General features: G+C 56.2%; 2 protein-coding genes across 6 annotated transcripts in view; both read left to right on the top strand.

Annotated features, from left to right (window-relative positions):
- The window catches only part of SIDT2 (SID1 transmembrane family member 2), a 16,684-nt gene extending 10,934 nt beyond the window's left edge, over positions 1 to 5,750 (top strand). For all 5 annotated transcript variants that reach the window (XM_019647400.1, XM_019647401.1, XM_019647402.1 and 2 more), the window contains 9 exons: positions 162 to 279; positions 784 to 920; positions 1,170 to 1,278; positions 1,533 to 1,609; positions 1,784 to 1,830; positions 2,087 to 2,192; positions 2,816 to 2,926; positions 4,135 to 4,248; positions 4,340 to 5,750. In XM_019647400.1, the coding sequence (XP_019502945.1) occupies positions 162 to 279; positions 784 to 920; positions 1,170 to 1,278; positions 1,533 to 1,609; positions 1,784 to 1,830; positions 2,087 to 2,192; positions 2,816 to 2,926; positions 4,135 to 4,248; positions 4,340 to 4,402 (882 nt within the window). In that variant the 3' untranslated portion in view covers positions 4,403 to 5,750. The remainder of the gene's footprint in view (positions 1 to 161; positions 280 to 783; positions 921 to 1,169; positions 1,279 to 1,532; positions 1,610 to 1,783; positions 1,831 to 2,086; positions 2,193 to 2,815; positions 2,927 to 4,134; positions 4,249 to 4,339) is intronic.
- A 1,883-nt stretch (positions 5,751 to 7,633) lies between these two features.
- On the top strand, positions 7,634 to 13,218 carry TAGLN (transgelin). Its single transcript, XM_019647419.1, has 5 exons — positions 7,634 to 7,744; positions 11,385 to 11,576; positions 11,678 to 11,855; positions 12,141 to 12,243; positions 12,618 to 13,218. The coding sequence occupies exons 2-5, from the start codon at positions 11,397 to 11,399 to the stop codon at positions 12,760 to 12,762; spliced, it is 606 nt and encodes a 201-aa protein (XP_019502964.1). The 5' UTR covers positions 7,634 to 7,744; positions 11,385 to 11,396; the 3' UTR covers positions 12,763 to 13,218.
- The last annotated feature ends 16 nt before the right edge of the window (positions 13,219 to 13,234 follow it).

Genomic DNA, 13,234 nt, shown 5'->3' with positions numbered 1-13,234 from the left:
CCTGCCCACCCCTGCCCTGCTCTGCCCACCCCTGCCCTGCCTACATGCCCACTCTACCTAACACCTTCCTCCTCTCTCACGATCTCCCTCGTTTGGGTCCCTTCCTATGTCCCTTCCCACCTCACTTCCTCTCTGCCTTCCCTTCTCTTTCTCCCCAATAGGAATGCGGGATCCCCAAGCACTTTGGCCTGTTCTATGCCATGGGCACAGCCCTGATGATGGAGGGGCTGCTGAGTGCCTGCTATCACGTTTGCCCCAACTATACCAATTTCCAGTTTGGTGAGCGGGGCCTCCATATTCCCTGGCTGAACCTGCCTGGGTTCTCCACCATCTCCACGTCACCCACAGATATCCCCAAGGCTCAGCCACACAGGTCACTCCACAGCTGCAGTGCCTGTGCACACACAGCCTGGCTTATGGAGAACAGGCATTTGGATTCTATTGTATTTCATTCATCTGTCGAGCCTTTCCTATGGAAAAGCATGTGCGAGCTCTGAGAAAACGAAGATAATTAAGATACGGTCCCTGATCTCAGAGTGCTTGCTCAGACTAAGTTGTCTTGTCGGGGGAAGTCAGGCTGTGGGTGACAGCCAGTGGGTGGCAGTGTCGTGTGGCAGGGACAGTTAAGGGACTGGGAGTCAAGTGCCAGCCTGCCACTAGCTCGCTCTATGGCCATGAGGCGGTGTGGGGCTTCTGTCTTCCATTCTGATGGTTGGGTTTGGGAGTTCTGTGCTGAGGCTCGGTGGATGTTGCCGACGCTCACGTCCACATCCCCCACCCTAGACACATCGTTCATGTACATGATCGCCGGGCTCTGCATGCTGAAGCTCTACCAGAAGCGGCACCCGGACATCAACGCCAGTGCCTACAGCGCCTACGCCTGCTTGGCCATCGTCATCTTCTTTTCTGTGCTGGGTGTGGTGAGACCCTGACTCTCTCTGCTCGCCCCGTCCCGTAGGGAAGGTGCACGTGTGTGCTCAGACGCGCGTGTGCATCCCCCCTCTCTACCTCCTGCAGGAGAGAGCCTGCTCCTTCCCTAAGGGCCCTCCCTGGCCCCTCAGAGCCCTGGCCTGGCTGAGCGGCAGCCTGGCTCCTCCGGAGGAAGGGCGGGCTGGGGGAGCAGCTTTCCTCAGTGCCTCCTCAGCCCTGTCCTCTGTGGCTCCTGGCAGGTCTTTGGCAAAGGGAACATGGCGTTCTGGATTGTCTTCTCGGTCATCCACATCATTTCCACCCTGCTCCTCAGCATACAGCTCTACTACATGGGCCGCTGGAAGCTGGGTGAGGGCATGTCCAGGGCAGGGCGTGGGGAAGGGACCTGCTGGGCCCCACGGAATGAGGGGTTGGGGGCCTTGGGGGCCTGGATCCCAGGACACTTTCGGGTTCTGCCCTCTCATTGGGGGCCTGGAGGAATCACTGGGTGAGGAATTAGATGAAGCCTTGGCATAGCTGTGGCCTCCAAAGGCCCTGGTTCCTCTCAGCGGGCACAGGCCAGGGGTCTGGGAGACAAGGGGTGCCTTCGCTTCTCCTTGCAGACTCGGGGATTTGCCGTCGCATCCTCCACGTGCTCTACACAGACTGCATCCGGCAGTGCAGCGGGCCCCTCTACGTGGTACCTGCCCAGCTCCCCACCCCCCCCTCCTCCCCCTGCTCTCCTCCCTCTGGTCGGGGTGGAGCGAAGCTGAGGGCCCGGGGTAGGGGGGCACCCACTGACTCGGGCCTTCTCCCGCTTCTCTCCTTGTCTCTCTTCCCCGCTCTCAGTCCCCATGTTTCTGCTTCCCTCCAGGACCGTATGGTGCTGCTGGTCATGGGCAACATTATCAACTGGTCACTGTGAGTCTAGCCACTATCTGTGGTCACCTGGCTGGGTGGACAGTTGGGGACTTGGCCAGCCACTGGCTGTCTCGGGGGCCATGGACAAATTCTAAGCTTCGCGCATGAGAAATGGGGCTGACAGGAGAGGTTTTAGCACCTGGGGTTCTAGAGTCTTCTGTGGGCCTCCGAACCAGACCCAGATCATAATAAAAACGGGGTAGGGGCGAGGGCAAGCCATGTTGTGGCGTCACTAGCCCTCCTTCCCTCATCCCAGGGCTGCCTACGGGCTCATCATGCGCCCCAATGATTTTGCCTCCTACTTGTTGGCCATTGGCATCTGCAACCTGCTGCTTTACTTTGCCTTCTACATCATTATGAAGGTGAGTGGGGCAGCCGAGCCGCCTCTGCCTGCTGCTCCGCCCTTTGGGGGGGCACAGCCTGCGCGGGCACTACTGAGAGGGAGGGAGAATCTTCGGTCCATCTGTTGGTGAGGTTTGAGGAGGGGAGAGACTAGCCCCCTGGGATGCACAGTATCCTATATCCACTTCCTGAGCACCTTCTGTATTCTAAGAATGGCCCATGAAACTGATAGCACTTCAGACCACAATAGGTAAGAGCCCTGTTCAATGCAGAAGGGGTTGAGGAAGTGGGGCTCCCCGAGTCTGTGTCAGGCATGGGCCTCGGAGGGCCAAGTGCTTCCCAAGGAGCCCTCATGCCACCCGATGTGAGAGGAGCCCCATACACACAGGGAGCGCCGCCTGGTCAGTACCCGCTGCCAGCACAGGGCTCTGCACACACGGAGGCCCAGCCAGGGTGGGCACCAGGCTGCCGGTGTGGGGACAGGTTGAACTGTGTAACTATGTGAGGTGATGGTATGAATCCAAGAAGGCTTCCTGAAAGCCTGGGGAGGCACCAGGAAAGCAGCATCTAGGGCAGGCCAGGATGTGGGGTGGGGCGAGGTCTGGCCTCAGGCTGCTCTTCCCGCCCCCCTCCGAACCCCCAGCTCCGCAGCGGAGAAAGGATCAAGCTCATCCCCCTGCTCTGCATCATCTGTACCTCGGTGGTCTGGGGCTTTGCACTCTTCTTCTTCTTCCAGGGACTCAGCACCTGGCAGGTGAGCTGGCATCCTACCAAGAGGGTGGGGCAGTTGCCCACATGTGCATTTTGAGCCCACACACAGCCTTTTCAAACATAGTTTGTGAGCACTTCCACAGCCAGCACTTTCACAGCAGCTTTCCTGTTTAATCCTCCTACCATTCAACATGCCAACATGAAGGGTCCCTGTTCTACGTATGCGGCAGCTGAGGCTCAGGGAGGCTAAGGGACCCGCCAAAGGTCACATAGCTAGTGAGTGGCGCAGCTGGGGTTTGAAGCCAGCTCCGTCCTCTGCCTCCTAGGGTACCTGCCATGGATCAGGTTTCAATCCTGTGGTCCGAACTAACTGCCTTTGACGCACTTAGAATCTAGCTCAAGAGAAGGACTGTTAGAGCCTGGCTTTCTGTTTACGGTATGATACACAAGGTGAAGGGTATAGGCGAGACAGGCAGGGGAGTGTACAAGAGGGCAGAGGACAGAGGCCTCTGTGAGTTAGGATGTCCAGGAAAGCTCCTGGAAGAGACAGGCCTTGCTCTTGGCCTTAAAGACCCTGGGTGATGGGGAAGGGCCCTGTGGCCCAGAGATTCTGCGACTTGGGTAACGATGCAGAGGCAGAACTGGAGGCAGATTTGGGGCTTAGCGAAGCTACTTCTTTGGGAGCCAGGTGAACACTGTGAGCTCTTTGAGGGCAGGGCAGGTCTTTTTCATGGTCATCTCTGTGATCTCAGCGTGTGGCACTGACAGCCCCCAGAGTGAGGTCCAGCCAGTGCTTGTAAGGATAGAGGTTACGGGTAGAGCACAGAGGACCTTGAGTGCCACAGAACAAGGCTACTGCCAGGCTTGGGCAGGGGTTTGTGACCTGACCGTTGTGCTTTGGAAAGAAAATGAACCTGAATGAGCCCGGCGGTGTGATGAGAGCAGAGGGCAGGGCCCAAGGCGGGGACTGAGTTAGGAGGCTTTGTGGCCTTCTAGTGTCTCAAGGTCATCACATCCTCTGCTCTCAGGTCAAAGGAAAGAAGGGTCTGAGGGGAGGAGGATCAGAGTGACAGAAGGGAGAGGGCAGGAGCAGGGAGAAATCTGTACCAAGCCAGTTCTTGGATGTGGGAGACAAGGGCAAGGGGCAGGCAGGAAGGTGGTCTCCCTCCTGGGGCTGGGTCCTGGGAGCGCCCTGGAGGGAGCGGGGGTGCCAGGGCGATGTGGCAGGCAGTTCTCCCTGTTCCTGCCCAGAAAACCCCTGCCGAGTCGCGGGAGCACAACCGGGACTGCATCCTCCTTGACTTCTTTGATGACCATGACATCTGGCACTTCCTCTCCTCCATAGCCATGTTTGGGTCATTCCTGGTACGTGAGACTCTCCTGGCCCAGTGGGGAGGGTGAGGTAGAGGTGCGGGCTGTCCCCTTTCCTGTGCTTGACTCAGTGTCCACCTCCCAGGTGTTGCTGACGCTGGACGACGACCTGGACACCGTGCAGCGGGACAAGATCTATGTCTTCTAGTGGAAGCCAAGCTCCTTGCTTCACTCTTGGGGCCCTGAGCTCCTCTGCCTCACTGCCTGGAGCCTCTGTAGCACCAGGGGTGTGAGCCCCAGCCCTGCTGCCCAGTGCTGGGTGGCGGTGGGACAGCGAGACACCCAGCCAAGGCTTGGCCTCGGACAGTCACAGAGGTGGCCTTGAGCCCTGGCGCTGCCCTCTGCCGGGGAGGAGGCCTGCTCCCCTGAAACCCTCGACGTTGGCCAAATTGCTGCTTTCTTCTCAGTGTTCGGGCCTTTCATGGTCCTTGTCCTTGGCTCTCTCCATTTGTCCCTCTGCAGGCGGAAGGAGGGACGTGTTGCCCTGCCCATCTCATGCCTCCCGTCCTGCCCCATCCTCCTCCCTCCTCTAGCCTGGGCCCCAGAGCCGTTTCTTCCTCAGTCTGCGGCCTGGCTCTCTGGCCTGCGCCTGGGCCTCGCTTCTCTTTGGGGCTGTACCTGGCTGCCATCACTGCCCACTCTGGTCAGCCAGGAGAGATGGGGGGCGTAGGGTTTTAGGGGCTGGCCAGCTGGTGCCAGGCTTTCGGTGCTACGACCTGCGAAGGTCCCTGGCTGGTTCTGTGGCAATGAGGGTCAGCCCGTATGTGAGCAGCACCTTTGATCCGAGGGGCTGAATTTGGAGGCCACCTTCCTATTCCGTCAGCCCTCAGGCTGATACTGGCACCAGGATTGGAAAGAAAAAAGCAACTCACCCTTTTTCTTACCTTTTCTCTCCAGGTTCTTAGTCCTGCCAAGCCCCAGCTGGGGGCCTTTCAGTGCCATTGAAACCACCCAAGAATGTTCAGGGGTGAAGGAGGGAGGATACAAAGAGCCCAGCCCGTCCTGCCTCCTCCACGGCCACAGGAGCCCCAGTGCCTATCTTAGAAAGGGGCTCAAGAAAGGGACATGACATTTCCCTCTGTGTCCCTGGTCCCAGCCTCACTCTAGGACCTAGGGCTGGCTCCTAAGTTTCTGTCCTTCAGCCAAGTTCTGTGTTGATCACACACATAACATAGGTATTAAACCTTGGAGTTTACACTGAGTGGCCCCAGCTCTGGGACCCTGGCTGCTCTGGTTTCGCGGGCCTCTTTGCTCTACATGGCCCATTCCGGAAGCCAAGGTTGGGGAGGTCAGGTCCGGCCTCTGCCTCCCAGATAGGAATGTGTTTTATTCTCCCCAACTTGCTTTTAGCTCTCCGTTGGGCTGAGGAGAGGAGATAGGTCTGGGTCTTTTTTAAGAATTCCGTTTAATGTCTGTTTCCACGCTATGGTTGCATTTCTGTTTTCTATGAATGAGTTTGCATTCAATTAAAGGAACAACCAGATGCAGTTCTTGGTCCCCTGCTTTCTCCCCCTCTCTGGGTGTCGATGTTGAGAATGTGGGGTGCGGCAGGGGTCGTCCATTTTCCAGTTCTCTGTTCTACCGTTCTCTTTTCCAAGCCGCAGGCCCATTGGGAACAACAGTTTCTTGATTCCCCAAGTTTTCCTTTCCTCTGAGCAGTGGCATCAGTTCAGTAAATATTTACTAGGGGCCTGGCAAATGGCAGTGGCCTCTGCCCGCCTGGTGCCCACCTATCAGTCAGGCAGCTTCCCTTCTAACCTGAGCCCCTCCCAGCTCAGCAGGCTGCAGGTACAGTGCCTTTAAGGGACAGCAGCATGCAGCTCAAGGCTAGGGTTGTGCTGGGGGGGAGGCAGAGGGGGGACAGAAGATGGGGATGGCTAATGGGTGAGTGGGCGTGTGGATGGACAGGCTCCAAGAGGAAGGAGTTTTGCAGTTCCCCTGGAAGGTTGGTTGAGATTTCATCAGGCTAAGGAGGACACGATTTGGTGGGCGAGGAAGCTGGTGATTCGGGACACAACCAGAGGCCTATGGGCTGCTCTAGCTGATGGCCTCTTCCTCTCCCTGCCCTTCCCTGCAGATGCCGCTAGGGGGCACTATAGCTCTATGCACTACTACTGGCCAGTGTGGAGTCACTCGGGGGCCTGGGGGTGGGGAACAGAGCTAGTTTCCTCTAGCAGGGGGGCGCTGAGGGGTGAACTTTGGAGTTAGGAGGCTGACTGGCAGGCCGGCCCTCTCGTGATAGTGCTGGGTGTTTCTGTGCTGAGTGTATGGTGGGGAGTGTTAGCTCCTTCCTGCCAGGCTGCCTTAGGAGGGAGGCGTGCCTCAGTGGGGCACCCCAGAGACCCCACTTGAAATCTCTCACCTTCTTAACCACCTTCTACCCCTTCCTGAAACCTCTGAAACCAGGAAAAAGCAAGATATGAGTGTGTCTCCTTCCTGGGGTGATGGAGTCCAGTCTGCTTTCAGGATACATAGGGACTGTTTCTACAGGGAGGGAGGACGGGAGGGATGATAGCACCTGAGCCTCCTACCCCGGTGCTGGTGTCTTCAGGCCCTGCCAGACCTTAGAGACCCTCTGGATGGGGGCCAGGGTCCACTGAGCTGCTGCTGAACCCTTAAATCCCACTCCTAGTTAGAGCATGTAACTCAAGGCCCACCTCAACTGATAGCTCTTCTCAACCTGAGCAGGGTGGTACAACTGAAAGGGTGGGTCTGACAGCTTCTCCAGCTCCCATATGGGGGTCGGCAGGGATGTCCAGGCTCTGCCACTCATGACTAACCACATGGCCTTGGGTAAGATGTACTCTGAGCCTCAGTTTCCTCATCTGTAAAATGGAGATAGTAATTATGCTGTCATGATGTAGCTGTATTAAATAAGAGCATTGCAAAGTGCCTGGCAACTAGTCAGTCCCCTGTAAAGGTTAGTTCCTATCTCTGACTAGGGCTAAAGGTCTAGAGGGAAAGGGTGGCTGGGTTGTCCCCTACAAACTTCAGGGATGAACCCCCCCCCACACACACAGCCCCTTTCCTCTCTCTTTCTGGCCAGACCTTTTAGAATTACTCCCCCTCCCCTCAAACTCCGGAGCAGGGAACAATGAAGAAGGAGCAGCCCTAAGTCCAGACAGCAGGGAAAGCCTTCGTGGTCCTGTCCATAAAAGGCTTTTCCCACTAGTTCCCCGCCGGCAGCACAGCCCCGCCCCACGGCTCCATCACCAAAGCACGCAGAGAATGTCTCGGTCAGCCCCAGCAGACTCCTCCAACTTGGTGTCTTTCCCCAAATATGGAGCCTGTGTGGAGTCACTGGGGGGCCTGGGGGTGGGGAGCGAAGCCCGTTTCCTCTAGCAGGGGCGGGGCTGTGGGGTGAGCCAGCGGGGGAGGTTGACATCACTACAGCAGCAGCCCTTTAAACCTCTCACCCAGCCAGCGCCCCATCCTGTCTGTCCAAGTCCAGATAGAGCTGACTCCTTCCTGCGAGCCCTGAAGAGCCCCTGTAAGTGCATTTGTCCCTGGTTTGGAGGGAAGTTGGGCTGGGGTTTGACAGGCGCATTGGAAGTATTGCAGGCAAGGCTGGGAGAGGGTTCCTGGAGCCCACCCGCTCTGCATTCCTAACCTCCAGCTGGGGAGTGGTCCTAGCAGATAGATGGGATTGCCAGAATCCCAAATTGCTCAGACTGGGCAGCCTTCAGCTCATTGAAATGCCCCGGATGACTTGGCTGGGTGAAGAGGGATTGATGGTGGAAACCTGGGAACTGGGGTGAGTGGGAGGCTCCCCATTTTCAACTATAGTCACATCATAGGGTGTGTAATAGGCTCAAGGTGATGTTGGGTTAGACCCAAGGGTCTGTTGTCTGTCTAGGAGGATGTCCAAAGAGGTGAGGAGGTGTGTGAGTGAGTACACTAATGCTGGAGAACAGTGTCCCCACCGGGAGCAGCACGGGAGAGCCCCTGGGTAGCCCCTGAGGCAGGGGTAAGGGCCACAAAACTGTTGTGTTCTAGAACAGGCTGGGGTGACAGGATGCAGAGACAGGTGAGAGCTGATTTTCTGGGTACACAACTCCTTCCATACACTGAGTGGAAGGTCACCCCATTATAGGCAGAGGCGTGGGGGCGGGGGGTGCTGCCAAGAGCTTTGGAGTTCTGGCCTGGGTGGCTCAATCAGGGCTGGCTGGGCAGGCCTGGGACCCTGGGCCCTTCTGGAAGGGTCTGGCTGGTTCTCCTCAGTGGTTGCTCTTCAAAGGGTAGCCGTGAGTGGGACCACTCTTCTCTGTCCCTAGCATTTAGATGAGCCACCCTTCCTGCCATCTCAGAGATCTACAGGTGCTACTCCTATTTGTTGTGTTTTATTTTGAAGAGAGATGGGGTACAGCTCCCGGAGAGGCCCCTAATTCTGCCAGTTTTTCCAGGTTCCTGCTGGCGGGAGGTGCCCCCTGACCCTTTGCCTCTGGACTTGGTTTTCTTCTCTCAGGGCGGGGGAGGCTGATGGGGACCACAGGGCAAGAAGGTCAAAGCAGAGCTTCAGGCTGTGTTGTCCATCCTGTCCCAGAAGCCTTTGTGCAGAAAGTCCCTGGGCTGCCCTGTAGCTTGCTCCTTCTCCCTCTCCCTCTCCCTCTCCCTCCCTCTCTCCCTCTCTGTCTCTCCCTACTCCTCCTCCCCTCCTCTCTCCTACCCTTTCCCTCTCGCTCTCCCCAGCAGCTCTAATGTGGGACTAGGGAGGTCTTCATCAGAGGACTTGGAGGGATTGCTTGAAACTCGACACTATCGGACTCTTGAACGGGAGGGAGGGGCGGCGTGTGCACGCGTTTCATCCCCACTCTTTGTTGTGATCAAAATCCAAATATTGACTATAGATCTAGATCTTTGTGTCCTTGCCTTGGAAAGAAAGCCTTGACACCTTGACTGTGTTCTGAGTCTCCTGAGACTGAAAGCTGGGGTTTGGGCGACATGCTCTGCTTCCATCCTGTTCACACTCCCAGCTTATGGTCTGGGAGGGTGGTGGGGTGGGGAATATAAGAGATCAGGGCATGGAAGGTTTTTCCTGCCTGGACCACAGAGATGCATGCTGCCTGCCTGGGATGGGGGTTGAGGGGGTGGGGGAGGGCGGGGGCAGGGAACCTGAGATGGGGCATGGTGGTGGCGGTGGGGCCAGGATGGGCTGAAATCACTTGTCCCTGCTGACTGGTGGGTTTAGACCACAGTGAGCCCTTGGGTGATTGGGAAGCAGGGGGTGAGACACAAAGCAAGGTGGGGAAGGGAGGGACTTGCTGTTTGTAGCTTTCTGCCTTTGGGTTCTCTGGCATCACTAGCTGGGAGAGGGGTGGTGGTGCTCAGAGAACCCTGCCCTCAGAGGTGGCCCAACCCTCACTTTACCAATAAGGAAACAGACTCAGAGAGAAGTGAGCTGCGCAGTGGCTAGGATTTGGATGACTCCATCTCCTGTTCTGTCTCTCAAACTTTGTTGTCCTTTCAGGGCATGATTTTGAAAAGGAGTGGAGGCTAGAGTGGGAAGAACGCTTACTGTTTTTCGGTCAGAGGCTGGCTCTCCCAGGTCACTCCAGAAGACTGGCTCAGGGAGGCAGAGGATGGACACTCTGCTGTGGGACAGGCAGTATGTTAGGTAGTCACAGACATCGTCTCATGGAAATGTTCACAGCCCTCTGCGGTAGATATTATTTATCCTCAGTGCGCAGATGGGGAACTCGAGCTCAGAAAAGTTGTCAGCTGTGGGGAAAGGTAGGGTATGGCAAATGGAGTCCAGCAGCTGACCTGGGACCATGTGGAGTGATGATGTTCATTCACATTGCTTCCTAAGGTGGTTGTGGTCCGTGTGGAGAGGGTCTCAACTCTGACAAGAGGGGGAGTTGGAGGAAAGTGCTGACTACCTCCATCCTCAGGTCATTCTCTTCTTCCCAACCTCTGAAGCCAGGGGATGGGTTTGGCTTCATTTGGTACCTCTTCAGATGAACTCTGGGCACCACCCCAGGTTGATACCTGTGGCCAGGTCTGGTTCCTCTTGAACAGCCACACCTACTTCACCCTGCTGCCCTGCTGCTGCAGCAGCCTCCCCCCTCAATTGGCGGCTCCCCTAAGCAGGGCCAGCCACAGGCCTCCAGGGCAGCAGCTGCTGCTGGTCTGAAGAGGCCAATTCTTGGCTCTGGGATTTCCCTGGAAAACTCTGGCTTCTTGGTTATTCAAGCTACTATAGTGGTGAGAGCCTGGGCATAAGGGAAAGTCCATGGGTATGCTAGTTTCTCTCTCTCTCTCTCTCTCTCTCTCTCTCTCTCTCTCTCTGTCCCTCCCTCCCTCCCTCTCATCTGGCTCCCCTGAGGAAATGCAACTTCTTGGCCAGAAGCTTTTGAGCTTTGCTGTCTTCCTAGAGCTTGCTAGGGGTGGATGAGTTTGAGCCTCTTCCACTACAGGCCAGAGACTGAGCTGATCTGGCAAAGAGCTAGAGTTTTGGAGTTCCACCTTCTGGGCTAGAGGATAAAGTGAGGGGAGAAGTAAGAGTTGGAGGTAACTCCATAACCTGAGAAAGAGCTGGTAAACCACCTCACACCTAGGTGGACAAAGACACCTGCTGGCTTTATTCTGGGGGGCAATGCGGCTTCCCCCAGAAGGCCTCTCCAGTACACCTGTGGCCAATCTTGGCAAAGAAAGAATGCTCTAGATTAGGTGTTGTTAAAGTGTGGCCCACAGGCTAAATGCAGCCTGCTGTTTGTGCAAATAAAGTTTTATTGGAAGAAAGTCATGGTCATTTGCTTATGTATTGTCTAAGGTTGCTTTCCTATGACAATGGCAGAGACCATATGATCTGCAAAGCCTAGGGTACTTACTGTCTGGTCATTTACAAAAAAGTTCACTGAACCCTGCTCGAGACTGCCAAAGATCTGGGCTCCCGTTTCTCTGGTCTGATCTGGTCTTCCATCTCCAAGATTGGAGAGGCCCCCGGGACTGAGGAGATGAGCCTGGCCAAGAAGGGAAGTGCCATGAAAACAAAATCAGGAAGCAAGGGAAGAAAAATAAACACCTGGGATGGTTGGGCACCTATAGAGCTAGACCTGCCTGGCACAAGTGAAAGCGGAGCCATCTCCTGACCCCTTGACCTCTCCCTTCTCTGGCTGGTGCTGCTTTAGCTCTCCCTAAACATGGCCAACAAGGGACCTTCCTACGGCATGAGCCGAGAAGTGCAATCCAAAATTGAGAAGAAGTACGATGAAGAGCTGGAGGAACGGCTGGTGGAGTGGATCGTAGTGCAGTGCGGCCCCGATGTGGGGCGCCCGGACCGTGGGCGCCTGGGTTTCCAGGTCTGGCTGAAGAACGGCGTGGTGAGTGGCACCCTGGGAAGGGGTTGGGGCTGTGCCATCCTGCTGGAGTCGTGGGGCAGGCACTCCGAGCCAAGTGCCAAGCTGCGTTCTATGCCTGGCAGATTCTGAGCAAGCTGGTGAACAGCCTGTATCCTGATGGCTCCAAGCCAGTGAAGGTGCCTGAGAACCCCCCCTCCATGGTCTTCAAGCAAATGGAGCAGGTGGCTCAGTTCCTGAAGGCAGCGGAGGACTATGGGGTCACCAAGACTGATATGTTCCAGACTGTTGACCTCTTTGAAGGTACGGAGAGAAAAGGGGTAGGGGAGGCAGGTGAAGGACAGGGACGAGTAATGGCCAGAGCACTCCCCAGTAATGGGTCTGCATAGCGGGAATGGGATATGCCAAGGCAAGGCCACACCACACTCACAAGAGCATACCGTGGGACTTACTGAAGCCTCTTTGGATTCTGGGACAAACTTGGCCCCTGCATCGGCCATTTTGCTGAGAGGTGGGGGCAGGCCCTGCCTTGGAAGCCTTGTTTACACAGTCCTGAAGTTTGTCCCCCGCCCTTCTTTCCTTTCACAGGCAAAGACATGGCAGCAGTGCAGAGGACCCTGATGGCTCTGGGCAGCTTGGCAGTGACCAAGAACGATGGGCACTACCGTGGAGATCCCAACTGGTTTATGAAGTATGTGGCCACTCTACACTTAGGTCTCTGCTGACCTGTGAGTGTGAGGGATTTGGGGAAGCAGATGGCCAGGAAGGTGCAAAGTGAGGGTCTCACATAGGGAGAAATGGGTCCCTAATTCTTCTTTTTTTTTTTTTATTAGTTTCAGGTGTACAGAACAATGCAATAGTTATCCTTTTCACCCCTCTTGACTCTTCCTTTTCTACCCTTCTGTGCTCAACCAGTCTCCCTAGCCTGTGGGGGGCAAGCTAGATGAATGAACAAGAGAAGTGAAACGGAGAGGGAATGGGATCGAGCTAGGAATAGAGGAAATAGAAAACAGGTGGAAAGTGTGTAGTCCTGGCAAATCTTTATACTGGTTTCTCTTTTTCTAGGAAAGCCCAGGAGCATAAGAGGGAATTCACAGACAGCCAGCTGCAGGAAGGAAAGCATGTCATTGGCCTACAGATGGGCAGCAACAGAGGGGCCTCGCAGGCCGGCATGACGGGCTACGGACGACCTCGGCAGATCATCAGTTAGAGGGCGAGGGCCAGCCCCCAGCCCCGCCCTGCCCCAGCTCATTGGCTGCAGCCATCCCACCTAGCCCAGCTCACCCACACCTGTATAGTTCCTTCAGCCCTGGCCAAGCTTCGAGTCTCCGAGTCTCCGAGGCTCCCGCTCCGTCACTGAGCAAAGGTGACTGCGCTTGGGCAACTCTCCCCACCCCTCAGCCTAAGCCCAATCTCTTACCCCAAAGCACCACTCCCCGGGCCCTCCTCCCAGCCCCCCACCACCTCTACTGTGTCTTCCTATCCTGGGCTGAACAGGGTGGGGTGGGCTGGGCGTGGCCTGGGCGTGGGGCAAGTCCACTGTCCTCCTTGGCAGCAGATGCCCATTGAAGGAGACCCAGCCCAACCTCCCCTCCATTTTTTGCTGGAATATTTTGGGGGTTGAATTCAAAAAGGAAAAAATATATATATATCAATCTTTTCTCAGGCCTGGCTGGCAGAGT

The sequence above is a fragment of the Hipposideros armiger genome, unplaced genomic scaffold (genome assembly GCF_001890085.2).
Source record: "Hipposideros armiger isolate ML-2016 unplaced genomic scaffold, ASM189008v1 scaffold_111, whole genome shotgun sequence".
NCBI classification, from domain to species: domain Eukaryota; kingdom Metazoa; phylum Chordata; class Mammalia; order Chiroptera; family Hipposideridae; genus Hipposideros; species Hipposideros armiger.
This window is presented reverse-complemented; position numbering and strand designations above follow the sequence as displayed.